Genomic DNA, 14,425 nt, shown 5'->3' with positions numbered 1-14,425 from the left:
CAGAAAGATTTATTATATAAAGCTCTCTCTTTAGCCTGCTACAAAGAAGGCACTTTTCTTTTGATTTCCAGTAGGTGGCATCTAAGCCTCTTGGATCTCTGCTTTATATAAAGCCTTAAAAATGCCTTTTTATTTTCTGATAGATATTTAATCACGCTCGCTACCCTCAGTTTCACTACCTCTCAGTGTTAGCAATAGTTTCAGTAGCGTTTGCTCAGATTCCCCTGGGGTTCTGCAGCGTTCAGTCTCAGAGGGTAGAGGGGTAGGGGCCCTCTGGGTTGGGGGTTGAGGGCTGCGGCTCAGCCTCGGTTTTGCAATTGCGGCCGGTAAAAATCAACTGTTGTTTTTCTGCTGTCCCGCTTCTTTGCCTTATGTCCCGATGACTGGGTCTTGCCGCCAGCTGGCCACGAGGAGCTCACAGCTTTCCCAGGCAGAGCTGTTCAGGGAACTCGCTGCACCTTCTACCCTCCCCTTCCTCCTACAGGGAGCTCCAGTGGTTGTGAGAGGCAGCTTCTTTGTTTCTCCCGGTGTGTCTGACACCCGTGGTTCTGACTTCTGGTAGCTCTTATGCGCAAATCCCATGCTCAGATGTGCTGATGTGCAGTTTGGGTTATTTCTGTTGAGTTTTAAACGTTCAACTTATTGTTGTTTCAAGGGGAGAGATCTGGGGACATCTCTCACTCCGCTATGTTTCCAAAGATCTGAGGTCTGTCTTTTTGTTTCATGTGTTTTCCTTCGCTTTTAAGGTTTTTAAAAAATTTTTGAGATTTTTTTGTTGTTGTTAACTTCTTATAGTCTTTGTATAAATGGAAGCTTGTTTCCGCTATGATCAGGAAAAGCAAAGGAGGAATTTTTGGCAAGCAGGTGAGCCAGGTTGTGAAGAGAAGGAGGAAGTCCCTGGAGCATTGTAGTTGTGGCAGTGAGAATTAGAGTAAGAGATCCTCATGGGAGAAGGGAAACCAAACACTCATAACACTGTGGCCTGCTTACATGGGAAGTTTACAAGTAGGGTGCAATCTCAAACCCTCAGTTCTTATCATATGCCATCCATAGTCTTTCTGCTTCATTCTTACTCTAGGCTCTGGTGCAGCCATTCAACTACCTCTGCACAAGTACAGTCTGACAGCCTGTTGTCATGCCCATGCTGCCGTACCTCTGTCCTAGAGTTTCTTCACAATCCCCCCTGCAGCAAGAACAGCTCATCATGTAGGCATGCAGAGCTGGGAAGTGCAAGAGAATGAACATCCTCAGAACCATTGTTGACCTAGGCAGAAGTATGCTGTTTTCATTTACTGAACTGTTAAAGGCTATGGGAAGAGCAGATTTGGTGGTGGTGGTGGGGGGGGAACATCAGGCTTTTTGTTTGATTGTTGGCTAATTGTTGTTCTAGGTACTATTGGAAGATCCCAAAATGAATAAAATACAGTCTCTTTTCCCAAGGACAAATATTGGAAATAGGAACTATTCAAAAACATTAGTAATTACATAGGATATTTCTCTGTGCCATTCAAACACAAATGGAGAGGTCAAGAATGCATTTAGACACCTAAGTCTCAAGTGGGGAGGGATATCTAGACCCCTCCTGGAAAACTGGTTGAGGATATTTGTATTTTGATTTCAATCAAATGGGAGGCAAGGTTACCTTCTTGGAGTAAGTTTGTGCCTTGAAGACAATGGAAAATGTTTGAAACAGTTGGTCTGAGAAGTTCGATAGAGAGTTAATAAGTGAGGATTTCAAAGACTATAAAGAAGCAGTGAGTTTCTAACTGAAATTGGGTAGAAGACAGTCACGGTTCTGACAAAATCATTTTTATAATTATCTGACAAATCTTACCATCTCAAAAGCATGAGGAGAAAATGGATAGTGGAGTGGGGGGAAGGGAGGACTGTGCAATTTTAGAGTTTCGCAAAGTGGGCCTAGCAAATAGTCAGGGAATGAGATTCCAAAATGATGATTAAAGAACCTTTGCAAGGACAAACCATAGAGCCCATAGTAGGCAACAAAGCCCAATGGAAATGAGGACTGATTAAGAAAGAGGGGTTTATCAAATTGAGATCCCAAGCAGGGATTCTCGAATGTGGGAATAATAAATGTTGAAGAAAGTACACTGTGATCCTGGAATAGGAAGCTTCGGATTTAGGACATTGGTGTGGGTATTTCTGAGTGATTAGGAGGCTATGGAGTGCTGACTTTCAGGGCAGATGAATGTCACCACAGTTTACTTCGTTCTAAAATTATGAGGCCAGGATATGAGATGGGTGTGGATGCAGGAGTGCAGCAAAGAGGAAAACAGTAAGTTGGAGGGCTTCCACAGTGTGGATGGCTTCCACAAGATTACAAAGGTAGTTTGCAGACATTGTTTGTTAGTTGCTTGCTTTTTATCCTTTTACTTCCTGTTTTTGCTATGAGAGCCCCAACTTTGTTCAGTACATAAACTCGGGCTCATGATTGGTTTGAACCTTAATGGCAGGCTGGCCTAGATCTGGGTTGTAAGATACCACAGGAAATCTGTTGGGTGAGGGTTTTCTGGAAGCAATGTTGCTTATTTCTTGGAAGGAACAAGTGGTACTAGCATTTTCTGCTTTTCCTGGAGCTATGGCAGCCATCTCTTGATCATGAGCAAAAGGCCGAGAAAATTACAGAGACTGTAGCACTAGTATCCAATTGTTCTCCTTTTTCTTCCAGATATGTAGATGGGGAGATAAATAAGCTCTTGGTTTCAGCCAGTGTCTGTCATGCGTTATTGCTGAAAACAATCTCTACTGATACAACTAACTTATAAGTTTACTGATTTTCAGATTCTTTAATTCACTGTTGGACAATATATTAGTTTGCTAGGGCAACCATAACAAAGTATCACAGACTGGATGGATTAAACGACAGGAATTTATTTTCTCATAGTTCTGGAGGTGAGAAGTCTGAGATATGGTGCTAGCAGAATTGTTGTTGTTGTTGTTGTTGTTGTTGTTGTTGTTGTTTTCCCCGAGAGCATCCCTCCCTGCTTTATAGATGTCCATCTTCGTTCAGTGTCTTCACATGGTCCTTTCTCAGTATGTATGTCAGTATCTAATTTTTCCCTTCTTATGAGTACATCACACATATTGGATTAGAGCTTCCCCCAATGACCTTATTTTAACTTAATTACCTCTTTAAAGACCCTATCTCCAAATATAGTTACCTTCTGAGGTATGAGGATTGGGACTTTACTACATGAATTGGGTGGTGGAGATACTATTTAGTCCATAACAGACATCTACAACTAACATTTAGCATGCATGATTTTCAGACTCTTTTCATTAACTATTTGATAACATCAGCATAGGATTCCATGTCCTTGGAGGGCAGTGGGTAGATCTTTGCTGCCCAAGCTCCAGGACCCTAGGGATATCCAGGATAAGTCCTTCCTTCCAGATGGGTTGTCAGGGTGACTGCAGTTTCTGGGCAGCTGCAGATAATTTTTTAATTAAAAAAAAAAACCTCGTAAAATACATATTGCATAAAACTGACCATCTTAATCATTTTTAAGTCTCTGGCTCACTGGTGTGAAGTACATTCACATTGCTGCACAACCATTGCGACTGTCCAACTCCAGAATTCATTTTATCTTGCAAAACTGAAACACTAACTTCCATTTTTCTCTCCTCCCATCTTATGGCAGCCACTATTCTATTCCATCTCTGTGAAGGTGACAATGCCAGAGACATCATGGAAGTGGAATCCAGGACTAGTGGAGCTCAGTTTGTCGGCAGCTGTTGGAGTAGAAGCTGGGGTGTAATTAATCCACCTTATGCTAGATCGGCACTCAGCATGACAAAATAGTTACTTAGAGATATCTTATAAATTGAATTATAGGAGTACAAAAAGGTTGGTGGTCAGCACTAGATTTGAAGTAGGAAGTATCTGCATGTAATTAGTAACTAAGATCATTTAAAGCTTTTATTTTGCACATCTACAAGTGAGGCACTAACAACCTTGTACGGAAATCTTGCACCTCTAAAGTACAAATATTAACATCTCACAGTTTCTGTAGAACAGGCATCACAGCAAAATGTAGCTGGGCATCTCTGCCACAAGGTCTCTATGAACCAGGGGCTGCATTTCAACTGAGGTAGTTTCATTCCTGAGGTCACATGCCTGGTTTCTGTAGGATGCAGTTTGGACTGAGAGCCTGAGGTCCCGTCTGTTGACCTGGGCCCTCCTTCGGTTCTCTCCTGTGGAGCCGCTAGATAGTGCAGCTCGAAGCTCAAGACTTTAGAGCTTGCTCTTCTTGTTCCAGAGATATGACAGACAGACAGATGCAGTGAGACAGAGACACAGGAAGAAACTGAAACAGAGGTAGAGAGAAAGGGAAGGAACTCAAGAATTCCTAAGCGTAAGAAGTGACAGAGGTTTTGTAATTAAACTTGGACCTGGTGACCCATCACCTTGGCTGTATTCTGTTGTTCAGAAGCCATTTACTAACCTCTTAGTGGATACACAGGGACAGTCATATCAGGAGGGAAAAAATCACTGGGAGCCATAGTGGAGGCTCCACCCAAATGGATCCACATGAGGTACTTGGTTTGATTCTAAGTCTAACAAGACACCATTGAAAAGTTTTAGGTCAGTGGATCATAATATCTGAATCTTCTCTAATTTCAACTCCTTGAAGTTGTAAACTCATAAATGAGGCCACAAATGGCAGTGACTTTCCCAAAATCACACAGCTGGAACCTAGTCCTGTTCCAAGTGGTATTCCATGCTACGTCCCACTCATTCTTGTAAACCTGCTACCTCAGAGTTTGTACATCAGACTCATATGATGCCATCTCGCAGGTGTTTGAGGTATTATTTCATCTATACCTGACAATATCCCTAGGAAATGGTATCTAGCATCATCCCTACTGTGCAGGGGGGTAAACTGGAGAGGCCCTGAGTGGCACCAAGTTTTCTCTAAATCAGAGAACTGGTAAGAAAAAGAGGTCTGAACACAGCTCGCTCTTCAAGCTGGGAACCTGGTACATTCCCAAGGAAACACGAAGGGGGTTGTGTCAGATATCAGTGTGCAGGTAAGAATGTGACATGGGCAAGGCAGGGGAGCAGTCAACAGCCCAGAGGGGGCTTTGGGTGGCTCTGATTGAGAGAAGAGGCCAGGACAATGGAACCTTGAAGAAATGACCTCACTTCCTTGGTGACAGATCCCAACTGACGTTAGAACTCTGGTGACCAGGCACCCACATTCTAGAGACAGCCCCCTATCCAGCTCACTTGACTAGAGACGGTCAAGAGAGCAGGATGTCTTGCTGTTGTTTCCCGACTTTCCGAGGCTCTGGGCAGAAAAAAGCCCAGAACCGATGTCTTTTGCGATGCCGTCAATATTGGCACAACCTCCGACGGCTCTGGCCATTTGGCAAGAAGCACCATCAGGTACCCCAGGTCAGCCCAGGGCAGGCTGGTCAAGGCCAGGCCTCAACTGTGAACCCGCCCGAACAACCCCACACACCTGACCTCTCATCCTGTGTGTGTGTGTGTGTGTTGGGGGTGGCAAGGGGAAGCTTGGGATGAGGGCTGCACGTCATGTGTTGATGCAGGTTGTCAGTTGTCAAAAACCTGGCAGAACTGTCAAGTTCATACCCTAGGTCATGGCTGGAAGGCTGGGAAGGGGAGTGCTGGGGACCAAGCTCCTTCATTCACTTGTTAACCCTCAGCCCCCAGGGTGTCATCTTGTTACTTCCCTGGCTGGAGGTCTTTGTAGATGCCCCTCTGGGCATGATCTGTGAAGCAGAGTTAGTGGCGGGTGTCTCCTCCAGTGACAATCCCAGGCAGACCCCTGATGCCTCCCTGCCCGGTACCGGGCTCTCTCTCTATAGAGCTCCATCCGTACCCCACAGACCATAGAGGAGGAGCTGGATGATGAGTTCACCAACGCCATCGCCCGGTACGAGGCGCGGGTATGGCGGAACACCCACAATGTCCGGCGCCGCACTGAGGTGAGAGATGGCCCACACGAGTCTCCATATGGGACCTCGAGATAGGTGGGGTGGGGCCAGATCCCAGACTTCAGTTTGGTGACTCCCCTGGGGCCCTTCCAGGGCTTCTCCATAGGAGCATTCCACAGGCCCACTGCCAAAGGAATCTGGACCTTTACTCTTCCCCACCAGCTTCATGGTGAAGTGGAAATAAACTCTTCATATTCACTGGAATATAGAAACAAGCACTTATACTGTCTTTGTACTTGGCAAGTTTGGATGATTATAAGTACCTTTCCCAGGTCTCCTGTGGAGCAGTCAGCTCTACTGTCCTTGTAGACCTCTTCCAAGCCTTATACATCGTCACACTTGATTTGATGGTTTGTACAAAAAATGGAAAGGGATTAAGTTATTGCATACGTTTCTCTGCCATGTGTCATCTCATAGAGCACAGTAAACCTTTGTAGGCCAGCCAGATGAGGCATTATGGCCTTATTCATGCCTATAATATCCCATAAAGGTCATTTTCCTCAGTGAGTCAGCCTTTCAGTGCTATTGGGCCTTGACAGGATCCAAGTCCGCTGCCATCTCAACTGTGCTGCAGGTAGCTCTTTAGTGTGTCCTGACAGACTGCATTTGTTTGCTAGGGCTGCCATAACATGGGAGCAAGGGTTGGGTGGATGTTTCCTGATGCCCCTGGCCCGGCACCGGGCTCCATCTTTGTAGAGCTTTGCACAGGATATCGTCGAAGAGCTGGTCCACGAGTCCCACTACTCCATCCTCTGCGTCAAGGTGCAGGTGCACCAGGCCCCTGACACTATCCAGGCCTCTGGGCATGATCTGTGAAGCAGAGTTAGTGGCGGGTGTCTCCTCCAGTGACAATCCCAGGCAGACCCCTGATGCCTCCCTGCCCGGTACCGGGCTCTCTCTCTATAGAGCTCCATCCGTACCCCACAGATCATAGAGGAGGAGCTGGATGATGAGTTCGCCAACGCCATCGCCCGGTACGAGGCGCGGGTATGGCGGAACGTCCAGCGCCGCACTGAGGTGAGAGATGGCCCACACGAGTCTCCATATGGGACCTCGAGATAGGTGGGGTGGGGCCAGAACCCAGACTTCAGTTTGGTGACTCCCCTGGGGCCCTTCCAGGGCTTCTCCATAGGAGCATTCCACAGGCCCACTGCCAAAGGAATCTGGACCTTTACTCTTCCCCACCAGCTTCATGGTGAAGTGGAAATAAACTCTTCATATTCACTGGAATATAGAAACAAGCACTTATACTGTCTTTGTACTTGGCAAGTTTGGATGATTATAAGTACCTTTCCCAGGTCTCCTGTGGAACAGTCAGCTCTACTGTCCTTGTAGACCTCTTCCAAGCCTTATACATCGTCACACTTGATTTGATGGTTTGTACAAAAAATGGAAAGGGATTAAGTTATTGCATACGTTTCTCTGCCATGTGTCATCTCATAGAGCACAGTAAACCTTTGTAGGCCAGCCAGATGAGGCATTATGGCCTTATTCATGCCTATAATATCCCATAAAGGTCATTTTCCTCAGTGAGTCAGCCTTTCAGTGCTATTGGGCCTTGACAGGATCCAAGTCCGCTGCCATCTCAACTGTGCTGCAGGTAGCTCTTTAGTGTGTCCTGATAGACTGCATTTGTTTGCTAGGGCTGCCATAACATGGGAGCAAGGGTTGGGTGGATGTTTCCTGATGCCCCTGGCCCGGCACCGGGCTCCATCTTTGTAGAACTTTGCACGGGATATCGTCGAAGAGCTGGTCCACGAGTCCCACTACTCCATCCTCTGCGTCAAGGTGCAGGTGCACCAGGCCCCTGACACTATCCAGGCCTGGACTGAGGTGAGACCTGACCCAGAGGGGTCTCCACACCCAGGACTCTAAGATGACCAAGGAGGACCCAGATCCCAGACTCAAATTGGGGGACTCCCTTGGGCCCCTCCTGGGGCTTTCCCACTAGAACGTCTCATACTCTTGTGCACAAGGGAATCTGAATCTCCCCTTCTCCCACCAGCTCCATGAAGGGGAGAAAAACACTCCTCACATATTCATAGGGATATCAGAGACAAGAATATGTGTTGTTTCACTTCACAGTAGACATGAGCACTTTTGCACTTGGCTGTTATGTGGTTTTCACTCCCTGCCCCAGGTCTCCTGTGGAGTAGTCAGCTTCACTGTCCTTGCAGACCTCCCCCAAGCCTTACATCATCCACTTATGACCATGGTTTGTACATAGAAGGGGGAGGATGCGATTAAGTCATTCTATACATTTCTCTGCTACTTACCATCACACAGAATATGTGGACCTGTGAGTTCAGGAATTGTGGCTTCTCTTGTGTTCAGAATATTTCATAAGGGAGGCACTCTGCCACAGCAAGCGCCTTTCAGTTCTGTTGGACCAGGGCGTAATTCAATTCAGTTGCCATCTCAGCAGTGCTGCTGAGAACACTTAAGTGTGTCCTAATGGACTTTATTAGTTTGCTTGGGCTGCCATAACATAGGACTATGTTGGGTGGTGCAAACAGAAGACATTTATTTTCTCACAATCCCGGAGACTAGAAGGTAGAGAAATGAGGGTATTAACAGGGTAGGTTTCTCGTGAATATTCTCTCTCCTCAGCTTGTAGATGTCCATCTTCTATCTCTGTGTCACATGGACTTTCCTTTGTGCTTCCATGTGTCCTATTCTCCTAAGGACTCCAGTCATATTGGATTAGGACCCACTCCAATGAACTCAATTAACCTTACGGCAGGTTCTCAAGTTTTAGGGTTCACAAAGTCATGTTATTTGAGTGATACAATTCAGCCCACAATGTCTACTTATACCACGGAGATAGATGCCCAGTAATGGGACTGCTAGTAGAAGGACATGCATCTTTAAATTTTGAACAGCTGTAACCAGATTCCAAATTGAATCTAGTGAGCATCTCCCACTGTGGCAATGTCACGACTTTTTAACAGCTGCATCCTTGCATCCAGCCTGACCCAGGGATTTCTCATTTAAAAAATTGTTTATCAGTCTGTTGTCAGGTTGTCCAGTGAAATATTGATTTGCAATTGCCTCGTGGGTACTTTGAGTTACCTGTCAGCTTTTCACCAGCCATGTGGATTTGCTTCTTCCCTCATCCTCTCCTCAGATTTCTGCCTGGTGATTGGCTTTCTCCAGTCTGGAATCTCTGGGCATTGTCCCCTTTGCGGAATCTGAGAAAAGAAAAGAGATCAGTCTCTTGAAAACATTGATTTTCATAGGCTGTGTCTATCCTGCACAGTGTTTCCAAATTGAGGGGGGACATGGTCCCCGGACACTCTCACTCCACGTCGGGAGCAGATAAGTCTCAGGTAGCTAAGAGGAAATGTCATGCAGCTCTAGCTTTGGACAGTTCTCACATCTGACCTGGATGACTTTGTGCAACCATCTGACATCCTCAAGCCTCTGTGTGCTCATCTCTATGACAGGGATGTTTCTTGAGGACTCGCTGGGACAGTGCTCTTAATACAGGGCACTAATACTAGGAGGTCTGTTATTCCTCAGCTACAAAAATGCCCAGAAGGTAATAATTGTATAAACATACCCCCCCACCACCACCACCAACAACCATAAATGGTACTCTAAAAACCTGGGACCTTGTTCAGTGTGGGCATTCCTGTCCCTCCTCTGGTACATGTCCCTGAGGGACTGGGAGTTTCTGGTTGAGCTCCAGACCTCAGTCCTTTTTGAGATTTATGGTGATGTCACTGACTGGATATCCTCCTCATTCTACCCAGTGTGAAGATGAGTTAACTCTTAACCTAAACGAGGCCTGTGGGATGCGGGCCCTCCAGGAAGGCACACTGAAGAAGGTGGTGGACTCCATGGTACCAGCTGTCTTGGGTGGAAACATCTCCCACATCTCCACCTTCATGTTCATCCACCCGGCCTTCTCCATAGCCCAACAGGTCCTGGACCTACTGTTTACTAGGTGAGCGCCCACTATGTCTTCAGCACAGTGGTGTCTCTGCCCACTACTAATTGAGTATCTTGAAAATGTCACTGCATCACTGACTCAGTTTGTTCCCTGAAAAGTGTAGTGGTAGAGGAGAAACCTCATAGGGTTCTTGTAGGGACTACTGTAAGGGCAAGCTATAGCAGGTGCTTACCTGGTGCCCAGGTCTACCTGGATGGAAATGATTTCTTTCTCCCCTATGAAATGTCGCCTTCACCCACCTGTGGAAATGATTTCTTTCTCCCCTATGAAATGTCGCCTTCACCCATCTGTGTTCTGTGTCATTTCTGAGTTTGGAAAAGCACATGGAAAACAACCTAGCAAGGGATTTGAGATTCTACCTAGCCAGTCCTTGGTGTAGTCTGATGAGAGATCTCTGGGGACAGCAGGGGGCCTCAGGCCCACTCAGATGTCTGGGGTGATTCCAGTTAGAGATCATTTGTTCTACAATATGTATGAAGCACCTATTACGAGGCACTTTTGGAGACTCTTAGCATAACTCAGTGAATGAAGCGGGCACCATCACTGGGCCTGAGTTCTAGTCAGTGAGTCAGACAGTCACAGTAGACATCATTCACAGGTCCTGTCTACCATCCATCAGATCTGATGCCATCAAGGTCTTCTCTCCATCTGGAGTCATGTCCCCATATATTGACCAGAGTGACACACCACAGGACCAAGTGAAAAAGTGAGTGGTCTTTGGGACTACCGCCTCCTATGTCTACCAAATGAAGGCTGTGAGCAGAGGGATGGCCTGCCAGAACCTGATCTTACATATATTCTGATTCCCAAGAGAGGGCTGAGGTCTGGTGGCTTTCACTGCAGGAGGACAAAAGTCAAAGAGAACTGCTAATGGGGACTTAGGCAAGAGAGGGGCTAGGCTGAGTTCTCCCCTAGAGTCCCATCCCCACCAGTCTCATCCTGCTCTGCCTGCCCCTCCACCTCCATCTCTCCCGATCACCATCACCAGGCTCAGAACAGAAGATATGGTAAGTAGCGTGCTCACAAGTCTGTCTCATTCCTCAGTCCAGAGGCCCAGGGTGGGCAGTATTCAGGACTTTGGGGATAAATGACAGTGGGAAGGAGAGACTCACACAGACTCTATGTTGAACATCCTGAATCACCAGGCCTGTTCCAGCCAGGACAACCACACAGAGATTGGGGGAGGATGGGGCTTGTCCCCTGGACCAGCACGGGTCGGCAGAGAGGCCCATTACCAAATAAGGGTGCCATGGGAGGGCAGTGTGGAAGGAAAGACCAGGACTCTGACTCTGCTGTCCATCCACCTCCTCCCAGGGCCATTGCTTCTATGGTGGGAATCTGGCCGGACCAGGTGCAGAATTTGGGCCAGCTCCTATTTTTCCTCTGGTTCAAGCTGAAGCAGGGCTTTGTGCAAGTTAACTCCCCTGCCTCACAACTGATGGACCATGTCCTCCTTCCTTGGATCAAGCTGGAACATCTGGAGCTTCCTGAGGCACAGCTGGAAGGTGAGGGGACAGCAATCTGGGAAGATGATCTGGGGAGAGAGGATTCCTGGGCTGGAGCTCCCTCACAGGCAGTGGTATCTTTTCTGTCTTTGGAAAGGCACGGAAAAGTCATGCATGTGTGTGAAACCTGTGTCTCTCTCCTGTTCCAGTACCACCTCCAGAGCTCCAGAACCCTCCAAAGCCAGAGGAAGGGCCCACTCCGGGGCCAGAGCATGCGCCAGCTATGCTAGTGCTGGAGCCAGCATCGCCTCTGAATGAAAGTGGATGTCACCACTTTGAGGCCCAGCTCATGGATACAATCACCCAAGCATGCTCTTCCAGCCGCTCTTCTCTTACACCTCACTAGGTAGAGTCAACCCTAAAGGCAGTCTTTAGAGCCTCAAAGTTGGTCTTGGCAGATGCTCCATCAGCCTGGGTCCCTAATAACTGTGTGGCCTGTTTACCTGCTAAGTACAGTCACATGAACGAGACATTCATTTTTATTGTGTGCAAGCCATGATATATATCTTCTGAAAACTTTGTTTTCTAACACTAAGCCTATCCTAATACATTTACATAAAAGCCATTTTCTGAAAGTTCACTCTTATTAATTTTTTCTGGCATAAACTTTGCCACCTCTGTTACTTCTTATGGCCAACTAATCAACCATAACTCTAAAAAGGACAATGGCTATTTTCCTATGTTTATATAAACACATATAATTATTTATTAATGAATCTCATATACCCGAAAGTTGATTCTATGTAAAAACTGAATGTAGATAGTAGTAAAGTAATTTCAAAAACCGAATGTTTAAATATAAAACTGAATAAAGTCGTTTTTAAAACTGAGTAATGTAATTTTTAAAGCCCATCAGAGAAAAAGGTTTCTTATGAAGCATTCAAATGAAACACAGCCCAACTCAAACAATCTTATCAAAAAACAAAAACCCAAGAGTAAGATCAAAATCAAAGCAACAGATGACCTCATAGCTATCTTACCTAAAATTTCAACCAAAATATAGTGCGTGCTCCCACGTATATACAAAGTGTAAGTCTCGCAGTGAGAAAGGGTGTCCCTGCTATGGTTTTCAGATTTATGAGACCTGGAACTATGGGAAAGAACAATGGAAACTGGGATACAGGTACCTCTTTGTGGCATATATGTTACTGGAGAGTGGGGTCCTCTCCTGGCACGTTGTCCAGGTTCTTGATGTCTCAAACAAAGAATTGAGCAAGACACCAAAATACAGTAGAAAAGAAAAGTTTTATTAGAGAGGGAAGTACACTTCCAGAAGTGGAAGCGGGCTGAGCAAGAGAAGCATGGCTCAAAAGGCCTGGTATCAAAGCCTTTGGGGTTTTTATCCCTATTTGCTGTGGTGGTGATTTTTCTTAGAGGAGTGGGCTTTCTTGATTGACAACGAAGATTGCCAGGATTCAGTGATTCATCATTTTGCTTTCTGCATATGTGTGTTCCCAGAATTCAGTCTGTTATGATATTAATGAACTTCTGGGCAAATGCATCATATTATAATGATGGCATAATGAGACTCAGGTGAGTCGAAGGTCGTTGGGGGTCTTCATTGTGCAGGTGCGAGTGACCGGCTTAAACTGGTGCCTAAATCTCTGCCTACTGGTTTCTTTGTGTGAGTTAAAATATGTCTTCCGGCTTGCTTAATTGTGGGTAGATTAGGGTGGACCCCTTCTAAGATAGGATGACCTCAGTGTCTTTGCAGGCAGACCCGAAACCCCCTAACTAACTTTCCTGCCTACCTCTTTTCTAAGAGCCATGAACCCCCTTATTATTAGTATGGATGTTGAGGGACGGACGGTCTCTTCTTCCGTATCTACTTCCTTTGAGAATGGCTGTAGTCCCTGCCTACAGGGGTTTCATGGAGCTCTTTCCCTTTCTGCCTCGGTCAGGGTGGGGTCTTGGGTTTCCACGCAAGTGCCACCTTAGTCCCCAGACAAGGGAAAGAAAATACCAACTCGTTATTTAAATCATACATCTATTAATTTCTATTATTGATTTGCCTATTGAGTGAGTAAAGGGAAACGGGCTTGGTTAATACGTTTCTTAAAGAGTAAAAAGAAAGACATTTGGCTTAAAGGCCCCTCCCCCTCAGACTCTAAGGGTCCTGCCTGACTTTACTCCATTTCTGCTTAACAATGGGCTGATGATCTTTATCAATAGCCAGAGGATCTGAGTCACCAGGGCAATTATCAGGATTTGAGGGAGAGGGCCTTTTTTCTCAAAAAAATGAGGGAAGAAAATTTAACTAGGTTTACTAAAAGGGTTAACTCTGCAAGAGATGTCCTGCTAAAAGATTAAGAATTTTACAAGTGAAGTCCCGTCTCATGAGCCAACCTGCTCTATGCTCCTGGGCAGCCCTGACTGCAATGAATTCTTAGCTATTGGTTAGTTATGATAACATCACATGGTAGCCTTTTGTGGGGATAATGAAATGAGGGTTTTTATTGGCAGAGATTTTAAAGATATGGGAAACTATCACTGATATCTTGTTTATCTAAAAGGCAATAGCAAAAGTGTTTGGAGTGGTCATCTTTGATCAGTATTTCCTCTTCTGGATTTCTCCATTTTGAAAATTTTCCTCAGTAAGCATGTATTCTTTCCTAATGAAAAAAAAAAAACAACTTTCGAAAAGGATTTGCTAGTAGGAAACTGCAATGCACAGACAGGTGTGGCTGAGATCCCTGGACAAGGGAGCGATTTCTGCTGAGTGACCCAGGCAAGGTTGTCCTGGGAGCATCTCCAGAGCCAAGAGGAAGTCACCAACAGGAAGTCAGTCCCCTGCTGATTTTGTAAATAACTGTTAAGGGCCTGTAAGGAAGTCTCTGGGGCAAGAGATGAGGGACAGAGCTTGCTATCATTAACTCAGGCTAAAGCACTTTCGGGCCCTCTCAAATCCAACCTTCCTCCTCACCGTCCAAGCAATTTGAGTGTGAAAAGAGACTGGGCTTCAGAAAGGAACACTGAGCTCTGAATC

General features: G+C 45.9%; 2 protein-coding genes across 3 annotated transcripts in view; one reads left to right on the top strand and one right to left on the bottom strand.

Annotated features, from left to right (window-relative positions):
• GCC2 (GRIP and coiled-coil domain containing 2) overlaps window positions 1-9,170 on the bottom strand; it is a 72,115-nt gene extending 62,945 nt beyond the window's left edge. For both annotated transcript variants that reach the window (XM_039852629.1, XM_039852632.1), the window contains exon 1: window positions 9,052-9,170. The gene's annotated coding sequence lies outside the window, so the exon portion shown is untranslated. The remainder of the gene's footprint in view (window positions 1-9,051) is intronic.
• LOC120594496 (ral guanine nucleotide dissociation stimulator-like) lies at window positions 5,276-12,687 on the top strand. Its single transcript, XM_039852521.1, has 7 exons — window positions 5,276-5,407; window positions 5,851-5,970; window positions 6,886-6,996; window positions 7,702-7,812; window positions 9,735-9,928; window positions 10,533-10,640; window positions 11,249-12,687. Exons 1-7 carry the CDS (start codon window positions 5,276-5,278, stop codon window positions 11,667-11,669), a joined length of 1,197 nt encoding a protein of 398 aa, XP_039708455.1. The 3' UTR covers window positions 11,670-12,687.
• Window positions 12,688-14,425: the final 1,738 nt, after the last annotated feature.

Source organism: Pteropus medius, unplaced genomic scaffold (assembly GCF_902729225.1).
Source record: "Pteropus medius unplaced genomic scaffold, Ma_sr-lr_union100, whole genome shotgun sequence".
In the NCBI taxonomy this organism is placed as follows: domain Eukaryota; kingdom Metazoa; phylum Chordata; class Mammalia; order Chiroptera; family Pteropodidae; genus Pteropus; species Pteropus medius.
This window is presented reverse-complemented; position numbering and strand designations above follow the sequence as displayed.